This window comes from Phyllopteryx taeniolatus, chromosome 3 (assembly GCF_024500385.1).
Source record: "Phyllopteryx taeniolatus isolate TA_2022b chromosome 3, UOR_Ptae_1.2, whole genome shotgun sequence".
Classification (NCBI taxonomy): Eukaryota; Metazoa; Chordata; class Actinopteri; order Syngnathiformes; family Syngnathidae; genus Phyllopteryx; species Phyllopteryx taeniolatus.
In genome coordinates, this window is record NC_084504.1 from 8,491,471 (window position 1) to 8,514,355 (window position 22,885).

The following is a 22,885-nucleotide window of genomic DNA, read 5'->3' on the forward strand; positions in this document are numbered from 1 at the left end:
ATATTTCCATCCATTTCTGTACCGCTTATCCTCACCAGGGTCAGAGGCTGCTGGAGCCTATCCCAGCTATCTTCGGGCGGGAGGCGGGGTACACCCTGAACCAGTCGAATGGTTGTTTGTTAATATGTGCCCTTCGATTAGTTGGCGACCAGTTCAGGGTGTTCCCTGCCTCTCACCCAGAGTCAGCTGGGATAGGCTCCACCTCCCCTGCGACCCTTGTGAGAATAAGTGGTACAGAAAATGGATAGATGGATGGATTCTGTACTCTATATAACTTCATTTCAATAGCACAAATAAATGCTCGTCTTTTCTGTTTTTATTTTTGTTATTGCCACTGTTGCCCCCAGAGAAAGCATGCCAATCACCTAGAAAGATACAAAAATCTCACTATATGTATTTTATTATTAGATTGAAAAATGTCAATTTACTTTTTTACTTATGTTAATTTATAAGTTTGTACTATTACTTAAGTGAGGGAGTGGCTTCACCGCTTTTACTTTTGCCAGTTGTTTTTGCACTAAGTCACTGATGATGTAGTGGTACACTCCCCTGACTTTGGTGAGGGAAGCGTGGGTTCAGTTCTCACTCAGTGACAGTGTGAATGTGAGTGCGAATGGTGGTCCGTGTCGATATGTGCCCTGCGGCTGACTGGCGACCAGTTCAGGCTGTAGTCCACCTTTTGCCCGATGGCCGCTAGGATAGGCTCCAGCGCCCTGCGACCCTAACCAGGATAAGCGGTGTTGAGAATGGATGGATGGATGGATGTTTTTTGCAAAAGTATCAGTACTTTTACTTAAGTACTGAATAGCAGTACTTTTGACATCTCTGGCGCCAACCTGTCGGCCACCGTGCCGCCCATGTATCATTTATTGACACAAATACTATATGATATGAGACATGTAAATACGAACGGGGTGGCTGGGGTTGAGGGGGCTTGAGTGATTGCAGCCCCCCAAGAGAATGAAATATTTTGGTGGCTGAAATTTCAGTGCACCACTAATAAGCACTCTCCAAAAATCTAGTATACAAACTTTAAAATCTGTATCCAAACTATGAGCTGACTGCAACTGTTGTAAAAAAAGAACAAACAAACAAAAAAAACATTTTGAATGGAGCGTGCATGAGGGGTTTATGTGCACATCTCGTAACATCACTACTGTTAAGAAAAAGAGCCAAAATGACCTTACGTTAGTCGTTGCTGCCACATAAAATCATATAGCCAGTAAAGCTAACCGTAACAGAGATGGTCATGGTGAGTAACTGCACTACACGACCTATAAAAAAAGAAAATCCATGATGCACTGATTCCGCAAGAAGTGAACTGTGATATAGTGAGGGATCGCTGTTTCTGTCTTCCACGTAGCAGATATCTGCAGTTGAATTGTAGATAATGAAGAAGAAGAAGAGAATCACCTTTATTGTCATGAACATGCATGCATCCACACAAAATTTGTTCTCTGCATTTTACCCATCACAGTGAACACACACACTTTTTAGTGGAACCCACTGGAGCAGGGGGCAGCTTAGGTGCCCAGGGAGCAGTTCGGGGTATCAGTGTCTTGCTCAAGGACACCACAGCCGTTAGTCCGGGAGATGTTGGTGGATGGTCTGGTCGCAGTCTTGAACCTTGGTCCCTCACGGTGCCAGGTGATGATCTTAAACATTGGGTCACATTATTATACCATCCACACAGACCCGTCGTTATTGACGGACCCCATACAGGTACTGGGAAAAGTGGCTTCATTTGTCCTCGGCGAAATGACCTGGAAGATATTTGAAATGCTAATTGTGGCTAGGAAGAGCATAGTTATGGAAATCTTATCATTGACTAGGCAAAAGCGAATTTCAGATATCTGCAACATATCCAGTCTAGCTGTTAAATGTTATGAGGGCTTGCCATACAGCAGACCACAATGAGGCGGTTTTGTCTCCTTGCTCCCTGATAGGGCACACCCACTTTAACGTCACCCCCTCCTCGCTCTCCGATTGGCTTTCGCCGGAGAGCCATGACCGAATGGCAACCAGAGCTGGGACCATACACGCCACACTCCCCCTACCGCACCTCTCCTCCTCCTCTCCTCCTCCCCCCCGACATGAAGCCATCTGTCGGCTGATGTGGAACCAGACACCCATGGGCCAATCACAGCCCGGCTCTCTCTCTTGAAAGGCTGGTTGTGCGGCGTGCGCGTGAGGGCTAGCGTGCGTGTGCACGCTGGGGAGACGTTCAAGACCTTGATAATAAACAAGCTATAGGTAATGGACATAGAGGGCTTATCTATAGAGAAACAAAAATATGTATAAAATAAAAATATATATTTAGTTATTACTTTTGTACTGTAATATTATATATTTTACTGTACATTTAAAAACTAATAATACTTAAGGAAAGCTAATCAATAGTGTTTAAAATTCAAAAGAAACAAGTACTGAACAGCAACTTCAATTTTAGTCATTTTTAGTTAGATATACAAAATCAAAAATCTCATTTCATTACGAACAAGCTCAATGTCATGGAAATTATTTAATGTCTTATGTTATACATTTATGTAAATAAAACAGGAAATATTTTGAGTGCTATGTCTTTTACAATATAAAAAAACAAAAAAAACAAAGAACAAGTTTTTTATTATCAATCACAAATGAATACAAAATAGTTTATAAACATTTAAAACAATTTTTGGTAACATCGACACAAGATATTTACCGACAACAATTAATACAACAACAAACATATCTATCGCACTACTCGTCACTTTAAACCGCATACACTCCTTGAAGTCTCAGCGCCCTTTGCACAATGGTCATTGCACCGGACTATTGCAATATTAGTCATTCGAACTGCTCTAAGTGCTAGAGGACTCTGCATCTTTTTGCACAATTGTTAAAAAAAAAAAAATGTACCGGCATTACCAGATAACTAGCAACCCCTTACTGCTCAGTGGCTGTTTTTTTTTTTTGTCAATGTCTTTCTGTCTCCAAAGTGTTCTGTAAATTGACTGTCTGTTGTACTACAGCGGCTCCAACTACCGGAGACAAATTCCTTGTGTGTTTTTGGACATACTTGGCAAATAAAGATGATTCTGATTCTGAAGACAGCACAAGTAAACACAAAATGCAGTTTTAAAATTTTTATTTTTTTTGTCACGGTTGGTAATCGTTTGATATTGGACTGGACCCAAAAGCAGACGGAGGCGGAAGAAGTAGATGAGAATGGTTTAGTAGGGGGTAGCTCAGGGGTAGAATACTCGAGGAGTGATGGTGGTTCGTCGAAGCAGGGAACGTGCAGGAAGCGGGAGCACGGGCAGGTGGAAGTGCTTGGCGGCGTGGCTGGAGCAGACAGCGAGGCAGGAGACACGAAAGGAACACTGGAGATGGAGAAGAACATAAGAGGATCAGTACAATTGCAGGAAGTCAAGTAATCACACAAGAATGAATCACAAGTTGACCTGTGTACCATGCACAAGTGTCAATACTCTGGCGCTGGATTCCTGGATCTGGCAGGCTTATATACAGGCAGTGATGAGTGCTGATTTGTAACAAGTGCGCGGGCGAGGAGGTGATGATTGCTGGGTAGAGAGAGAGGGAAAGGCGAGGCACAAAGCGCCACCCACGTTCCAAAAAAGGAATTGCAGGGCACAGACCATGACAGTTTTTATTATTAAGGGAGAAACAAAAATACAAACCTACATGGCCCTGTGTGAAAAAGTGATTGCCCCCTAAACCTAATAACTGGTTGGACCACCCTGAGCAGCAACAACTGCAAATAAGGGTTTACGATAACTTGCAATGAGTCTCTTACAGCACTGTGGAGGAATTTTGGCCCACTCAACTTTGCAGAATTGATGTAATTCAGCCACATTGGAGTTTTTTTTTGTTTTTTTTTTAGTATGAACCGCCTTTTTAAGGTCAATAGGATTCAGGTGAGGTCTTTGACCACCATATTTTACCATTGGTATGATCCTTTCATCCATTTTCCTTTCCGCTTATCCTCACTCGGGTCGCAGGTGGGCTGGAGCCTATCCCAGCTGAGTGTGGGCGAGAGAAGTACTGTTCTGGATTTAAAAAAAAGCTTTTTTCTGCATATTTCTTCATGCTTCATTCGAATATGTTTGATTATATGTCAGGTTTTAAATGTAAATTTTATTTGTATTTACTATTTAATTCAGTGATTTTTAGTCTCACGTTCCACTAGAGAGAGCCCACGTACCACGAGTGGTACTCGCACACTTAGAATTTCATTTCATTTTCCGTACCGCTTAGCCTCATCACTAGTCTAAATTAAGTTCCTCAACTCACTTCAACAACTTAACACCAGAATGCCACAAATTGGTGCCAAAGCTTAGGCTAGAGCAGAAAAACAGCAAATAGCTCTGTTTTCCCAACAAATAAAGGTGGATTGGTAAAAAAAAAAAAGAAAAAAAGAGAATTAGCGAATTCACAAATGACGACCGCGTGAATGTTTTGGCCTTACCGTAATTACGATGTAAGAAATGTGGCACCCTTGGTTCGACAGGGTTACAAAAAACAGCATTGTTCAAAAAGTAATTAATCATTGGAAACAGTTATGCTATTATGTTTATTAATAATTATACGAGAAACGATGAATAAACTTACAATAACGCAGTGTAAATGAATAAAACACGGCTTCGCGTTGCAGCTTTGAATGCGGTGCTTATTAAACACGTTGTGATCTTGAATGCGCACTTTTCGTGACGTCACCGCGTACGTATGTCACGTCTCGCCAGTCCGAGCGGACAATTTTCTCTATCAGCCGCACACGCGCACAAACCTGCTAGGTGACTGGTAGCTTTCAGCCAGACTGACCGACGTGAGGTGAATGGACGCTAACATGTCCAAAGACAAGAACGACACGATCATGGAGGCGGAGAACAAGGTGCTGTGGTACCCGGACTCCAAGAGGGATACGCGGATGGACCAGTTCAGGCGGCAGGTGAACCACGAGCACGGGCTCAACCTGGGTGAGTGTCGCTCGGTTGGCTCGGTGTTCGTGTGTGCGTGCGCGTGCGTGTTGTTAAAGTGGATTTATTTTTTTCTTTCATCATTATGGGACTACTGGCCGGAACGAAGCAGGACAAGTGAGCTCTTTGTACCTCCGCCAAGGCCAGCCAGTGTCAATAAAAGACAGGGTTTCCACTCCCGCAAAAAAAGACAAACATTCCTTTAAGTTGGCTGCTGGTTTATAGTTACTTCCTTTTATCAAAAAAAAAAATAAATACAAGTAAATGAAAAAAATCCCATAGGAGATACAGTAATCTGTTCCTGGGTCAAACTGTCCCCATCGAAAAAACTTTATTGAATGTACCCCGCATATTTCTGGTTTGGCATTTGCCGATTCACAGATGTTTTTGGGTAACCTATATTCGCGGTTATTAACTGAAACTATACGTTGAAGTGTGGCGCTTCATTTAGTGAGACCATAGCCTTGTCTAATAGGAAAAAAAAGGGGTTTGTCGCCATCTTATGGCATCTACAGGCAATAAGTGAGTGATGTTAGGAGCTGAAGTTGTTCCTTGCAAGCGTTTTCATTTCATATTTGTATATTTGTTCCATTCAATAAACGGCTAAAAGTGCATCTGCGACCGTGGCTCTCCTTGCCCAGGGCATTGCAGTACCGTAACGGCTCCATTGTTTTTTCACTTCACTCGAGCGGTAACATATCTGAAGCTTGCTTGTAAATTTGAAATGTCTCAAATTTTCATACATGCAAATCAGTGGCCTTTCGGTGAAATTTAATACGAGATAAGCCAGCCTGGCTGATTGTCGTGCCTACGTGGCGGCCATGTTGGGAAGGTCGTTGTTACCGTGAAAGCAACGGCGAGCTACTCTTGTTTACAGTTAGACGAACAAAAACAACAGCTTTCATGTATAGTAGTATTTGTCTGGCACTGTCTGCCCAAACGTGGATATGCGGGGGCCCAGCAGATTCCCCCCAGACCCCCCTCCCCCTTACAATGTTTATTTTTTTTTATTTGTATTATTTTTTTTGGTCACCTTTTTCATGCCTTTGGTGTTTGCTAGACTTTACACTGATTTTATCGGCCTGATCGGTATCGGCCAATAATTAGCATTTTGTGCCGATCGGCTGATCGGCTTCAATATCGTCATTCGCCGATCCGATCGATGACGTCATTGATCGGCTCCGCAAAAGACATTTAGTCTGCGTCGCCATTGTGCACAGTATATTTGAATCCAAAAGCTAGTTTATTTTTAGCCTTGTCGCGTGTGTTTTGACGTAGTACTGTAAATATCTGACGGTTAATAAAGTAAAAAAAACAAAAAAACACGTCGGCGGTGTGGGACAGACAACACGTAATGCCCGGATCAGACGACAAGACAAATTTGCTCTTTCACGATTGGACTATGTCAGACTACTGTAATAAAATCTTGTATTCCGATACCACGCATCTCGTTTTTTACGATCATTGGGCTTCATCTTAACTCAAATGCGACCGGATACACTCGTTACCGTGGTGACAACAACAGGAGTGGATCGCTCCGACTATATTATAAGGACTAAATGGGGAAGAACGTGTGTTGGTGGTTACCGGTACTTAGGACAGGAGAGGACGTTCTTTTAAGGCTTGCTTGAGGTATGTTCCCGTACTTTTAATACAATACGACTTGCAAGCAGGCAACAAAAACGTTATGCAATCTAGCAAGCTAGTGCTAGCACTAACGGTTGCACGTAAACATGCCGCCGTTCTGTCGAATCATGCTCTAAAGTTTCAGTGTGGGTGAAGTAATTTAATTACAATAAAGTAATTTAATTACAGTAAGTTAGCACCCATTATTTCTGTCATGTTGTAATGTTGGTTTGACCTGACTGATTAGAATACACGATCGGACTAGAGCAGTGATTTCCAACCTTCATGGAGCCAAGGCACATAATTTACAATTGAAAAATCTCACGGCACACCAACAAACAAAAATGTCACAAAAAGTGGATACATTAATTACTGTATGTACTTCCTGCCATCTCATAGAAGACCATTCATTTGTTCTGTCTGTCACTGTGCCTCACTGGCATAAATAGATGAACAAAGATACATTATTTATTGTAAATATATTTTTTGAGCAATTAAGTACACAAGTATATACAGTAAATAAACATGTCATTTAAATAGACACATTGCTCCATCTTGTGATCGGATCGGTGATCAGTTATAATTTTTTTAAACTCGCTGATTGGTGATCGGCCCCAAAAATCCTAATCGTGTAAAGCCTAGTGTTTGCATGTCTGAATTTTGGCTCGCAACATCAAGCAAAAAATAAAATAAAAAATTGATCAAGCACAATGGCTCATAATTCGAAAAACACACAAGTTGAGGTACTCGTAAGTCAAGGTACCACTCTACATGGAAATAATCACTTTGTGGGTTGTTTGTGCTCATTCCATAACACTTCAAGATGCCACAAGATGGGCCCCAAAGTTCAGGCTAATAGGAAAGGAAGTACAGGTACAGTGTTCCCTGCTAAATCACAGTTCATCGTTCACGCCCCTGCTATCATATTTTTTTTTTTTAAAGAAATAATTTTTTATGGGTTCTTATAGTAGCTATAATTACTTCCTCTAATGCCCTCGCATGTGGGAAAGGAGAGCCACATGTGCAGAGAGAGCCGTAAAACACAAACGCAACGCGCACACTGAAGCTGTCGGCCACAGCACGTGGCCACACACTCACACATAGACTCGTCAATGTCACATGCCACCCCATGAAGCACCGCCTGTGAATGGCACATGCATGTACACAGAAAATGCATGACAGCTATTAGCATGTAGCATTAGCATTCACAAACTCTTTGCAAGTGTAAAAGTGCCACACCTTTCCTTTGTCGCTTTTCAGTCATTGCAAAAAGGGGTAAATTACGCAATGGTGATTTGCCATTTGACCCATGGTGTTTGTGTCTCTTACCACAAGTCAACTACCGGGACTTGTACCAGTGGTCAGTGGATTGCTACGCCGAGTTCTGGTCGTGTGTGTGGAGCTTCTGCGGTGTGGTCAGCTCCAAACCCTACCACGAGGTGAGTAAGTTTAAATAAAATGTAGCAATATGTATATTATATTGTGACAGTGTGTACTTCCACACAGAAACAGCACAAAACTCAGCCGTTGCAGCTTGCCCCATTTAGATAGAACAATGATCGTGCACAAGCAAGGTTGGGGGGAGGGGGGAACCTTCGTCACAGTGTGTTTATTTTTTTTTCTACTGTTGCTTTAAAATCTTCACTGTGTGTATATATGTATCTATGTGTTGTAACTTGTATCTATGTGTGTCTGCCTCTCCGTGTGTTGTGTGTACATTTGTATGCATGTGTTTCTGCGCATGTCCATGTGTGTCTGTTTGTGTGTGTACGTTTGTATGCGTGTTTCTGCGCATGTCCATGTTTGTCTGTTTGTGTGTGTCTTTTAGTGATTATCTGTGTGTGTCCTTCCTTGTGTGTGTGTGTTTTCGCGTGTCCATGAGTGCGTGTCTTTCGTCTACGTCTGTATATATGTGTTTATGTGCGTGTGTCTCCATGTGTGTGTTGCTTGTACATTCATGTTTTTGTGTGTGTGTGTCTTTGTATTCCAGGTGGTGGACGTGTCCAAACGAATTTCAGATGTTCCCGAGTGGTTTTCAGGCGCTCGCCTGAACTACGCAGAGAACCTGCTCAAACACACCGAGCAGGACAAAGTTGCTCTTTATGCTGCAAGTAAGTACTACACACCGCACACAAACTGGAGAGACACACTTCATTGGAAACAACTGTGTTAAAATGGATGCCCTAATATTGTAAATACCTATATAGCAACATTTTCATTATTTGTATTAGTTATAGTATTTTATTATTTTTATTTAAAAATTTTGTTATTTCCCGTATGTGTTTCACCGCATTGGGGACAGTGCCTCTGGATTGGCAGACCAGGGTGGTGGTCCCCCTTTTTAAGAGGGGAGACCGGAGGGTGTGTTCCAACTATAGGGGGATCACACTCCTCAGCCTCCCTGGTAAGGTCTATTCAGGGGTTCTGGAGAGGATTGTCAATCTTGAAGTCGATTCTTATATTCAGAAGGAGCAGTGTGGTTTTCGTCCTGGCTGTGGAACACTGGACCAGCTCTACACCCTCATAAGTGTCCTCGAGGGTCCATGGGAGTTTTCCCAACCAGTCTACATGCGTTTTGTAGACTTGGAGAATGCGTTCGCCCGTGTCCCTTGTGGAGTACTGTAGAGAGTGCTCCAGGAATATTGGGTACCGGACCCCCTACTGAGGGCTGTTCGGTCCCTCTACGACCGGTTTCAGACTTTGGTCTGCATTTCCGGCAATAAGTCGAATACGTTTCTAGTGAGAGTTGGACTCTGCCAAGGCTGCCTTTAGTCACCGATTCTGTTCATTACCTTCTTGGACAAAATTTCTAGGCACAGCCAAGGTGTTGAGGGGGTTCGTTTTGGTGACGTCTGCTTTTTGCAGATGATGTGGTTCTAATGGCTTCATCAAACCACGACCTTCAACTCTCGCTGAAGCAGTTCGCAGCCGCGTGTGAAGCGGCTGGCATGAAAACAGCACCTCCAAATCTCAGGCTATGGTCCTCAGTTGGAAAAGGGTGGAGTGCCCTCTCCGGGTCGGGGATGAGATCCTGCCCCAAGTGGTGGAGCACAAGTATCTCGGGGTCTTGTTCACGAGTGAGGGAAGAATGGAGCGGGAGATCGACAGGCGGACCGGTGCAGTATCTGCAGTAATGCAGACTCCATATTGGTCTGTTGTGGTGAAGAAAGAGCTGAACCGAAAGGCAAAGCTCTCAATTTACCGGTTGGTCTACGTTCGTACCCTCACCTACGGTCACGAACTGTGGGTCGAGACCAAAAGAACAAGATCGTGGATACAAGTGGCCGAAATGAGTTTCCTCTGCAGGGTGTCCGGGCTTCCCTTAGAGATGGGGTGAGAAGCTCAGTCATCCGGGAGGGGCTCAGAGTCGCATCGAGAGGAGGCAAATGAGGTGGATTGGGCATCTGTTTAGGATGCCCCCTGGACGCCTCCCTGTTGAAGTGTTCTGGGCATGTCACACCGGGAGGAGGCCCAGGGGACAACCCAGGACTCGTTGGAGAGACTATGTCTCCCGGCTGGCATGGGAACGGCTCGGGATCCCCCCGGAACAGCTGGACGAAGGGGCTGGGGAGAGGGAAGTTTGGGCTTCCCTGCTTAAGCTACTGCTGCCGTGACCCAACCTCAGATAAGTGGATGAAAATGGATGGAGGATGTTTCACTGATTATTCGCGATTCGCTACTTGCAAATTCACAATCCTGTGGCGTCTTGATGCCAAAAAACATTGTTGAAGTGAGGAGAGGCGCTCCATTTAGACAAGCCAACGCCCTATCTAATAGACTGATGCATTTCCAGGTCACAGATATACAATAATACTAGATCCTCCTGTGCCACAGCCCCAGTGTTACATTGCAGCCATTTGTTTAAAATCATTTAAGTTCTTTTTTTCTTTCTCATGAATGTACACACAGCAACCCATACTGACAGAAAATAAAAGTAATTGTTGAAATTTTTGCTGATTTATTAAAAACAAAAACTGAAATATCACACAGCCATTAGTATTCAGACCCTTTGATGTGACACTCATATATTTAACTCAGGTGCTGTCCATTTCTTCTGATCATCCTTGTGATGGTTCTACACCTTCATTGGAGTCCAGCTGTGTTTGATTATACTGATTGGACTTGATTCGGAAAGCCACATACCTGTCTATATAAGACCTTTGACTCAGTGCATGTCAGAGAAAATGAGAATCATGAGGTCAATGGAACTGCCTGAAGAGCTCAGAGACAGAATTGTGGCAAGGCACAGATCTGGCCAAGGTTACAAAAACAATTCTGCGGCACTTAAGGTTCCTAAGAGCACAGTGGCCTCCATAATCCTGACATGGAAGACATTTGGGATGATCAAAACCCTTCATAGAGCTGGCCGTCTGGCCAAACAGAGCAATCGGTTGAGAAGAGCCTTGGTGAGAGAGGTAAAGAAGAACCCAAAGATCACTGCAGTCCTCCAGCAGTCTGGGCTTTATGGCAGAGTGGCCCGACGGAAGCCTCACTTCAGTGCAAGACGCATGAAAGCCTGTATGCTAAAAAACACCTGAAGGACAAGATAGAAATTGTTGGCCTTAATTCGAAGTGGCATGTGTGGAGAAAACCAGGCACTGCTCATCACCTGTCTAATACAGTCCCAATAGTGAAGCATGGTGGTGGCAGCATCATGCTGTGGGGGTGTTTTTCAGCTGCAGGGACAGGTAGACTGGTTGCAATCAAAGAAAAGATGAATGCGGCCAAGTACAGGGTTATCCTGGACGAAAACCTTCTCCAGAGTGCTCAGAACCCCAGACTGGGCCGAAGTTTCACCTTAAAAAAAGACAGTGACCCTAAGCACACAGCTAAAATAACGAAGGAGTGGCTTCAGAACAACTCCGTGACTGTTTTTGAATGGCCCAGCCAGAGCCTGACTTAAAACCAATTGAGCTTCTCTGGAAAGACCTGAAAATGGCTGCCCACCAACATTCACCATCCAACCTGACAGAAGTGGAGAGGATCTGCAAGAAGGAATGGCAGAGGATCCCCAAATCCAGGTGTGGAAAAACTTTCATCATTCCCAAAAAGACTCATGGCTGTAGTAGCTCAAAAGGGTGCTTCTACTAAATACTGAGCTGTGTTATACTTCAGTTTTTCTTTTTTAATAAATCTGCAAAAAAAAAAATCTGTCAATATGGGGTGCTGTGTGTACATTAATGTGGAAAAAAAATGAACTTAAATGATTTTAGCAAATGGCTGCAATATAACAAAGAATGAAAAATTTAAGGGGGTCTGAATACTTTCCGTACCCAATGTATATATACATACATACACACACAGATATATGTGTGTTTGTGTGTGTGTTTTTTTAATTTTTATTTCTGTGATTTCTGTGATTTCTTATCCTTCATGTCGAGAGTGCTTCGGCAACGCGATAGATGTACATCACCTTTATTACATTACCTCGCTCTGCAACAGATAGGCGTGCGTGTATGTGTGTGTGTGTGTGTGTGTGCTGGCTTAAGATAGCTCCCATTCTCGCCCTCCCTGTAGAGCACTAATCTAATTATGGTTCCATCCATTGGCTGCTATTACTCCCCACTGCCATCCTGCTGCAATGTTTGTACTGTTGTCCGCAATACTCATCCTGAAATGTACTTATCGGATTGATACCAATGTAATGAGATCAATACTTTGGTTTCCTTATGATATCCGCTTTCATCAAATATTTATAAATATTTATCTGAACTAAAAAATGTTAATGTCAGTATGTAAAATGTATGCATGTGAAAAAGTATTGGAATCGGCGATACTGTCCCTGTATCGGCCCGATATCAGTGTAATGTGATTTTGTCAGTTCCTCTCCCGTTTGCACTTTTATCAAATACAGTATTTATTTGAGCTAAGAAGTGTTAGTGGTTAGGAAAAGAGAACAAAGAAAAGTCGCGGCCCGGGTATAACCTGCCGGCCGTACAAACATCTATTGCCCGGTTCTTTTATTCTGGTCGAGGTAGAACGTCAATGATTGGGCCGGATGAAAAGTTTAACAATTTATTCGAAAATACAAAGTCAAACAATAAGGTTGGTGAAGGTTCAGCGCTGGGCTCTCCCCCACGTGGCTCAGATCAGCGTGCGTGTTGAAGAGAGCGTAGAAGTTGTTGTCCGCTTGTTTTGTGGCCAAATAAAAGTGTATACAGTGTTGTGTAAGCATGCAGCCAGTAATTTCTAATAGAAGGTAGCGGTTTCGCACACCACTATTAGTCGTATTGGTGTAAACGCATCCATTTAATTTCCGTGACGCATCCATTTCATTTCCGTGACCTCGGACAAAACTGACCTCGGACAAAACTGATATAAAAATGATCACATACGAATGGCCACTCATGTTGAAAAATGCTAGGCTAACTGTATATCCATCCATTCATTTTCCGTACCGCTTATCCTCACTAGGGTCGCGGGCGTGCTGGAACCTCTCCCAGCTATCTTTGGGCGAGAGACGGGGTACATCCTGAACTGGTTGCCAGCCAATCGCAGGGCACATATAAACAAACAACCATTTGCACTCACATTCAGACCGATGGGCAATTTAGAGTCTTCTATTAACCTACCCTACATGTTTTTTGGATGTGGGAGGAAACCGGAGTGCCCGGAGAAAACCCAGGCAGGCACGGGGAGAACATGCAAATTCCACACAGACGAGGCCAGATTTGAACCCCAGTCCGCAGAACTGCGAGGCAGATGTGCTAACCAGTTGTTCACCGTGCCGCCCTAAATGTATAATTCATGTAAGAAAACAAAACCAAAAAAACCAAATCATTTTTCTTTCAGCTGAGGCCAGCGAGGAGATCATTAAAGTCACCTTCCGTGAGCTGAGGCGTGATGTGGCATTGTTCGCTGCCGCCATGAGAAAGATGGGTGTGCAGACAGGAGACAGAGTCGTGGGTGAGTTTTCAGAATGCTAAAAAACAACACAACAGCAATCAATGCTGATGTTGACAAAATGTCCAATGCGCTAAAAATATATCCAACAGAGCACACACAGCAGGTTGTATGAAACTGAAGCAAATAAAAAAAGCTGACATTGAATGCTAATGCTAAAAACAAAACACAATGTTGTCCTTGACAAATTGTCTGACGCACTAGAAGTGTGTCCGACAGATGTAGCCTAAAACAGGCTACATCTGAAGCAAGACATCATGTGAAGCGAACTTTCACACAGATAACGAACAAGCTGACTCGGAATGCTAATGCTAAAAACAAAACAAAAAATGTCATGGTTGACTACGGACTGATCTCATTTCTCTAAGTGCAACTTCCCAGGTCCTCGGTCATCTGTTTACATGCTAGCTCCTCCCACCAGGAATTCCATCAAGGAGCGAGGATATTGACAGAGGAGTGAGCTGGGTGGAGGTAGGAATGTTTGGGGAATTGAGACAGTCATTCCTCGATGATGTCATTTCATCGGGAAGTCTACTAAAGATGACGTCACGTCATTGATACGTGGCACAAATGAACCTCCTGTGTGGCTGAAATGACTATCGCCACGAATGTCCACTTTATGCTTTATGTTTCATGTGGGATTAAATTAAATTCAAATGTAATAATAATATTAAACAACACTGTTATTCTTCACAACTTTGCAGATGCAAAGACGATTGTGATTGATCGATCCCAAGTCTGTCGACAGATAAAGCGCAGTTTGAAACAACAAACAGTCAAACAAATCGAGAAGACTCTTAACTGTGAATGCTAATACTAAAAACAAAATAAAAGCAAGGGTGCATCTCAAGTCCCTTAATTGCAATGTTCCTAGGTCCTCAAAACATTAAACGCGATCCAGATGTTTTTGTCATGCCGCCATATTAAGGAGCATCTCAAGTCTTTTAAACACGCATAGAGGAGCGAGGATCGAGCATCGAGGAGCCTCCAACAGTCAGTTTGAATCGAGGGACGTAAGATGTATCCTCTGCGAAAGTCCCAGAGTTCCTCGATGATGATGTTTGACAACGGGCATGCATCAGCAGGATCGTGAACGGGAGCAGAACTTCAAATTAAGTATTTAATCTTCTGTTTTCCTCCTCCATCCATCCATCCATTTATTTTCCATACCGCTTATCCTCATTAGGGTCGTGGGTGCGCTGGATCCTGTTCCAGGGGATGCTGGGCGAGAGACAGGGTACACCCTGAACTGGTCGCCAGCCAATCACAGGGCACATATAAGCAAACAGCCATTCACACTCACATTCACACCTACGGACAATTTAGAGTCTTCAATTAATCTACCATGCATGGCTTTTGGGATGTGGGAGGAAACTGGAGTACCCGGAGAAAACCCAAGCAGGCATGGAGAGAACATGCGGCGAGGCCGGATTTGAAACTGGGTCCTCAGAACAGTGAGCCAGATGTGCTAACAAGTTCACCGTGCCGCCTTGTTTTCGTCATTCATCCATCCATCCATTTTCTGTACCGCTTATCCTCACTAGGGTCACGGGCATGCTGGAGCCTAACCCAGCTATCATCGGGCGAGAGGCGGGGAGAGAGGCCGCCACACCCAGCCTCGCAGGACTGCCCCCTGGATCCACCCCGCAATCCCAGCCAGCGCCCGCTACCTGCTCCAGAGTGCGGGAGGTGGACCAGCCCCTGGACCAGGCAGCGACAAAACCCCGCAGCAGGCCCCATGGTCAGTAGGGAACTCCTGGCGGAGGAGGTGACCGCAGGCGGACGCTTGGACCGGAGAGAAGAGGCCCCATTGAGCAACAGGGCCCCCCCACCCCACTAGCAGCCAGAACACGGAACCACGGTGGATGCCAGTTGGCACCACCCCAGCACCCACGGAACATGAGTGAATCCACAACCAGCGCACGCTGGGAGGCCCGCCTAGTCACCCCCCACCCCCAACAACACCCAAAGTCCAGGAAGGAGTAAAGAAAATCCCACTCCCACAGACGGCGGCACCGTAAGCACAGGGTCAAGAAGAGAAGATCCCCCATCTGTGCATGTGTCCTTTTATCATGCAAATCAGTCTAAAGTGTGAGAAAGAGGAAAAAAAGAAATAACATCAACAGCAAGAATACAGAAGGGAAAACTTTACTTTTAAATTTACAATATATTGTTATTGTCAGATGGCACTCTACCCAGGTAGAACAATCAAAGATCTAGGTTTAGCAGGTTGAAGAACGGTGACAGTTATCTGTGTAATTACTGTATGTAATTGATTTTTTTCATTCAGCAAATATTTTTATAATGCAATATATTCTATGATAAGATTGTTTTAGCAAATCTTTTACTGACAGAATAAGTAAGGAAGCAATCTTGTTGTTTTTATTACAAGAAAGAATGAAAGAAATCTTTGCAAAGAGAGGAAAAGGTAAAAGTCACCCTTGTTAGTTGTTACACCTTACTGTCCAAAGTTGTTACACCTTACTGAAGCGCAAGCAACAAAAAATCACCATCATACAGAAGTAAGACAGGCGGAGAAGAAAAGAAAAAAGAAAAGAAATACACCCCTCTCATTCCCACGACATTCTCACACAATTAGCTTCGTCCAGCTGCACTCAAACTTATCTTTATAGGTGCATGCAGGAATAGGTGCATGCATAGGAGGAGAAAGGAAGGGAGTAGTTGAAACTGCTGAGCACATTTGCAAGGACACACAGAAGTACTGTGCCGTCTAAAAGCTATGGAACAATAAAACATTCATTCATTCATTCCTCTTCCATTCCGCTTATCCTCACTAGGGTCGCGAGCGTGCTGGAGCCTACCCCAGCTATCTTCGGGCGAGAGACGGGGTACACCCTGAAATGGTCGCCAGCCGATCGCAGGGCACATATAAACAAACCACCATTCACACTCACATTCACAGCTACGGGCAATTTAGAGTCTTCAGTTAACCTACCCTGCCATGTTTTTGGGATGTGGGAGGAAACCCACGCAGGCACGGGGGGAACATGCAAACTCCACACAGGCGGGGCCGGGATCTGAACCCTGGACCTCAGAACTGTGAGGCGGATGTGCTAACCAGCCGCCCACCGTGCCGCACAATAAAACAGCCATCCATCCATCCATTTTCTGAGCCGCTTATCCACACGGGTCGCGGGAGTGCTGGAGCCTATCCCAGCTATCATCGGGGGAGAGAGGACTGCCACACCCAGCCTCGCAGGACTGCTCCCTGGATCCCCCCCGCAATCCCAACCCCGGTCCTCAGAACTGTGAGGCAGACGCTCTAACCAGTCGACCACCGTGCCGCACAATAAAACATGTAAAGGTTAATATAGATAGATTGTTTATTTTTCCAGTTTAGTAAAATTGTTTTCGTTTTCTGTTGACGGGTGCTCTGAAGTGTTGGGATTCTTTTTAAAACTGGTTCAAAATTATTTTATTGAAGGAAGTTTCCGCCTCTTATTTAAAATTCTTGGAACAATTCATCACGTGCCATAAAAATCCATCCATCCATTTTCCGTACCGCTTATCCTCACTAGGGTTGTGGGCGTGCTGGAGCCTATGCCAGCTGTCTTTGGGTGAGAGGCGGGGTACATCCTGAACTGGTTGCCAGCCAATCGCAGGGCACATAGAAACAAACCACCATTCACACTCATATTCACGCCTACGGAGAATTTAGAGTCTTCAATTATCCTAACTGTAATAAAAATATTATTGTTGAATGGCTGTTGTAGGTGGTCAATTCCACATCGTTCCCATGTGCTAAAATGAAGGGGTATGTTGTTAATTTCTAAATCTGGATCATACCAGATTGGGGAGAGCATACTCTATAATTATATACTCTAATTTCGATGAAATTTCTGGAGGGAGGAGCTAGGACTTAGGAAGTTCAAATATAATGTAGAAATGTCATGGTTGACTAAATGTCCGACACACTAGAAATGTAACCGACAGATCTATGAGGGCCGTTTGAAACACATAAATCATGGCTGGGGGGCGGTGGTGACACACTAGGGATAGACCAGTAACGATCATCTTTGCATCTGCAAAGTTGTGAAGAGTAACAGTGTTGATTATATTTTGACTTTTATGTAATCCCACAAATATAAAGCATAAAGTGGACATTTGTGGTGATAATAATAATTTAGGTGGCTAAATTATTACTATCACCACCAGATGGTTCATTTGTGATACATGATACGTCGTCATTAGCAGACGTGTCCATGAAATGATGTCTTTGAGGGATGCTTATCTCATTTCCAACAAATATTCCTCTGTCCTCCCGCCTCGCTCCTCTGTTAATATCCTCGCTCCTCCATTGAATTTCTGGTGGGAGGAGCTAGCATGTAAACAGAGGAGTGACAAACTAGGACCTAAGAAGGTGCAAATATTGAAACAAGATGAGCCCATTAGGAAGAAGCTTACCCCGAATGCTAATGCTAAAAACAAAACAAAAACAATAAGCGGCATTGTGTCAAGTGTAACTGACAGATCTACGATGGGCTGTTTGAAACAACAAACAGTCAAACAAATGAAGAAGAAGCTGACTCGTAATGCTAATATTAATGCTAATGCAGTCGTATGAGTCAGTCGCATTGTAAGAACAGGTTTCTGTGTCTTTATAGATAACAATGTTAATATTTGTGTAAAGTGGGATCACGCCACCTGGCTTTATGCATCCGTTATCAAAAGAAAGCTGTATCCTGCACCACCAGTGAGCAGGCACCCTAAACAGGAGATGAAAGTAAAATCAAGAATATGATTGTTAAAATGAGATGAAAATTTTTAAAAACACATAAAGATGTAGTGAATTTAAAAAATGACTTACTTTTAGAATTAGGGTTAGGGTTTTAAAAATGTATCAAAAAGCATTTAATTCGTTAAAAGCCTTAACTATAAGGGAAACCCAACCCTTCTTTGAAACATTAACTCTGGCTTCAAGCCCTACTTGAAAACCATACCTAGTTAAACCCTAATACAGGCTTGAAACCATAACTTTGAAACCTCAACTATGGCTTTAAGCCTATTTTGAAACCCAAACCCTTTTTAAAAAACTCTAATGCTGGTTTCCAACCATATTTTGAAACCCTAATCCTGGTTTAAAACACCAAGCCTGGCTAGAAACCTTAATTCAAAGCCTTCACCCCGGTGTGAACCCCTAATTTGAATGACAAACCTTCGTTTAAAACCTTAACCCTGGCTTGAAAACCCTAGTTGAAACCCCTAACCCTAGCTTTAAACCCTACTTTGCAACCCTTAACACTGGCTTCAAACCCCATTTTAAAACCCATATGCTGGTGGGAACCTTACTTTAAAACCCAAACAAAGGCATGGAACCTAATTTGAAACCCTAAACCTTGCTCAAAAGCAAGACCCAGGCTTTAAACCCTAATTAAAAAACCTGAACCCCTGCTTTAAACCCCAACTAACCTTTGTTCAAAACCCTGACCCAGACTTGACACCCTACTTTGAAACCCTTACCCCGGCTTCAAACCTTATCTTAAAACCCAAACCCAGGCATGAACTCCTCAGCCATGGTGAACAATTGTTTGTTTGAGCCTATGCTGGATGACATTTTTTATTTTTTAATCTTTAGTGTTCATCTTTTTTTGGACAATTGTATGTGGTGTTGGCGACCAATCCTCTGAATAAAGGGGTGGGGGAAAGGTGTGCATGCAATGTAATGTAAGAGAAATGCACAGCGCGATATGTCCGCAATGTTCTTGTCCCTCCGGGTTACGACGGAGATGATATATGAGCACTTAGCTGATGAGCTAGCATGCACGCACACACACTCACTCGAGGTTGTTGGTGGTGTGACTTTCAACTTTTCCCTGTCAGGGTTTGCTACAGTGAGTCACTCGCATGATTTGTTTGGCACAGTTTTCTCACCGGGTGCCCTTCCTGATGAAACCCATCCATTTTTATCCGTGCTTGGCACCGGTAGGGGCTGGCTATTGGGGAACCGAACTGCGTGTGTCTGCGTGAGAGCCGGTAGCATATATCACTACACGACCAGTGTGCGTGCACGCACACACACACGGGTACTGACACTATTAATTGTGTCAATAATTCATTTATAACACACAGTTGTGACACCCTCGAGATTGTACAATTGTGTTTGGATGGGTCACAAGTGTTTGCCTTTGACTTGTCGTAGGTAGCGCTAAAGCTGATAAACTCAGTTAAGATACTGTAAGATGAGATAGACGCTATTAGGCAAGCAGCTTCTATTAGATGGACTCAACTGCACCTTCTTCATTACCTCCACCGAGCACAAAAAAACAAGTAATGAAAAAAACCTTGTTTAAAACATAACCCAGGCTTGAAACCCTAATACCCTCATTTGAAACCCTAACTTTGGTCTCAACCCTACTCTGAAACCCTAACCCAGCTTGAAATCAAGCTTTGAAACCCTAACCTACGCTTCCAACCATACTTAAGCCTATTTGTACCAACCTCCATCCAGGGTGGAAAGACTATCCCTGAAACCCTACTTTCAAACCTAAACGCTTGTTTAAAACCCTAATCCAGTCTTGAAACCTGAATAACCTTGCTTCAAAACCCTAACCCATCTCGAAACTCTAATTTGAAACCCTAACCCTTGATTAAAACCCTAACCCAGGCTTCACACCCTAACGCTCGCTTCCAACTGTACTTAGTTGTCCTTCTAACCAGCCAGGAAACCCTATCGCAGGCTTGATTCCCAAATTTGAAACCCTAACCCTGTCTTGAGGCCTTAATTTTAAATGTGATTCCAGTCTTCAAACCCTACTTTGAATAACTAACCTCGACTTCAGACCCTACTTTGAAACCCGACCCCTGGCTTTAAACTCTAATTTGAAATCCCAACCTTTGTTAAAACCCTTGTTGAAAGCTTAATCTTGTCTTGAAACCCTACTTTTCTTGAAACCCTACCACTGGCTTTAACTTGAATTTGAAGCCCTAACCTTTTTTTAAAACGCTAACCCAGGCTTGACAACCTGATTTGAAATCCTAATCCTGGCATCCATCTGTATTTACTTCGACTTCCAACCAGGCTAGAAACCCTATCCCTGGCTTGAAACCCTAATTTGAAGCACTAACCCTTTTTGAAAACCCCAACCCTTGCTTCAAACTCAATGTTGAAACCCTAACCCTTGTTTAAAACCTTATCCCAGGCTTGAAACCCCAATTTGAAAACCTAACCTTTGTTGAAAACCCTTGCCATGACTTACAGCCCTACCTTTTTCAAACCCTATCTGTAATATAGAAGTCTTTTATTCTTTGATGTGTCAACTGTTGCTTATGATGTGAGTGATAAAAATATATTATGCGTCATTTTCATATAATTTGATCAATAACACTAAAGACATGCCAAACGGAATTTCCTTTTGAAAGTTAATTAATTTGACTAATGTGTATTTGCGTTATTGGCAGTTGTCATTCAAACAGAAATGATTGTTTGTAAGAAAAAATAAACTTTTAATGCCAAAATATTTTTTACCATTATGTGTCTGAAAAGTTTTGCAACATGTTTTCTGAAGATGCTAATTAAATTTTGGGATATTTTTGGATAGATTTTTCTCCTATTCCTTAATATGGCTTTTCAATGAAAACCAACACAAAGGCATCTTAGTGTCGTAAAAGTGCCTTTTTTTAGTTATTTTACGAATGATCTGTCTTTACCGTTAATGCCAGTGGAAAGAGCCTCATTATTTTGTTGCTATACATCAGAGGGATCTGTGAGCCTAAGTACAAGGATGAGGCAGCCATTTTGCATTCACATAATAGCAGACGGCAAATATATGGTCTTATTTGTGAGTTATGTATGAATTTGGGAAAGTGTCGAAACGATTGCATGCCTCTACCGTTTATGATTGTACAAATACAAGAATGTAATACTGTAGGTTTAATGAGTAGTTAGGATCATTTATGCACTTGTATCTAGAGTTTGACGTGCAACATGTAAATTGTGTAACTTACATGATTTTTATGTGGCTGTTTATGTCTTTACCGTTTGCACTTTTGTCTTTACCGTTATGCAAGAAGTAGGGCTGGCCGATTATATGATCGGATTAATTGCATTCCCATTAATTTCAATGGGAAAGGTTTAGAACGTTTCGGGTTACAAATGGGATCACGGAACCACTTAAGTTCGTGACCCGAGGTTCCACTGTACTTTATATTAATTTCAGCCTGTGTCTTTTTGTGTTTAGGTTACCTGCCCAACAGCATCCATGCGGTGGAAGCCATGTTGGCAGCTGCCAGCATCGGAGCCATTTGGAGCTCCACGTCCGTTGACTTTGGAGTCAATGTAAACATTTTTATTTTACTGCATTTACTTGTTTTATGTGTGTGTGTGTGTGTGTGTGTGTGTGTATATATACATATATATATATATGTAATATGTAACACTAAAGCCTTAATTGGAAACCCAATATTTTTTTTCAAACCCCACTTTAGATCCCTAGCCCTTGTTTAAAACCCTGTCCCACTTACTGTATGTACTGTATGTATGTTTGTTGTGTTTTCAGGGCGTTCTGGACAGGTTCTCTCAAATCCAGCCGAAGCTGCTGCTCTCTGTCGCCGCTGTGGTTTACAACGGAAAAACTCACAACCATGTGGACAAGTTGACCTGCGTCGTCAAAGGTTTCAAAGACCAACTATGACTTGAAAGCCTACTTTAAAATTCTATCCGAAACACTCACCCTGCCTCATAAATTTTAAAATTCTAACTCTGACATTAAACCCTACTTTGAAACCTTAACCCGAGCTTCAAACCCTTCTTTGAGACCATAAATCTCACTTCAAACCTTAGTTTAAAACCTTAATCCTTGTTTAAACGTATTTACCTACCCAGCCTTGAAACACAAATTGTAATCCCTGACCCTATCTTGAAACCGTACTTTCAAACCCTAATCCTTGTTGAAAACCCTAACCAAATTGTATTACCTTTATAATCTTGCTTCGAAACACTCACCCTGGCTTGAAACGCTACTTGGAAAACCTATCACTGTCTTAAAACCTACTATGAAACCCTACCTGTGGCTGAAAAAAAAAAAAATACTTTGATACCCTAATCCTGGCTTCGAAATCTACTTGGAAACCTTAACCCTTGCTTAAAACCCTAACCGTAGCGTAAAACCCTAATTTTATACACTAACCCTGACTTGAAACCACACCTTAAAACCTAACTGTGGCTTAAAACCCATGCTTTGAAACCTTAATATTGGCTTCAAAGCCTCCTTTGAAATCTTTGAAAAAATTAATCCCGAAACATAATTTTCGCATTTGAATTCAAATGAATAAAGTACGTATTTTATTCTGACAGGAGCTGTAATGCAGCAAAGCCATGCGGCAACGTCTTTTGTTTACTTCTGCGGTTTTTTGACTTA

At 42.9% G+C, this 22,885-nt stretch overlaps 1 protein-coding gene across 1 annotated transcript in view; it reads left to right on the top strand.

Annotated features, from left to right (window-relative positions):
• Window positions 1–4,723: 4,723 nt before the first annotated feature.
• Window positions 4,724–22,885, top strand: part of aacs (acetoacetyl-CoA synthetase) — a 66,543-nt gene continuing 48,381 nt past the window's right edge. The window contains 6 exon segments of the mRNA XM_061766862.1: window positions 4,724–4,979; window positions 7,941–8,044; window positions 8,596–8,716; window positions 13,398–13,511; window positions 21,707–21,804; window positions 22,025–22,139. Coding sequence (XP_061622846.1) covers window positions 4,838–4,979; window positions 7,941–8,044; window positions 8,596–8,716; window positions 13,398–13,511; window positions 21,707–21,804; window positions 22,025–22,139 — 694 coding nt within the window. The 5' untranslated portion in view covers window positions 4,724–4,837.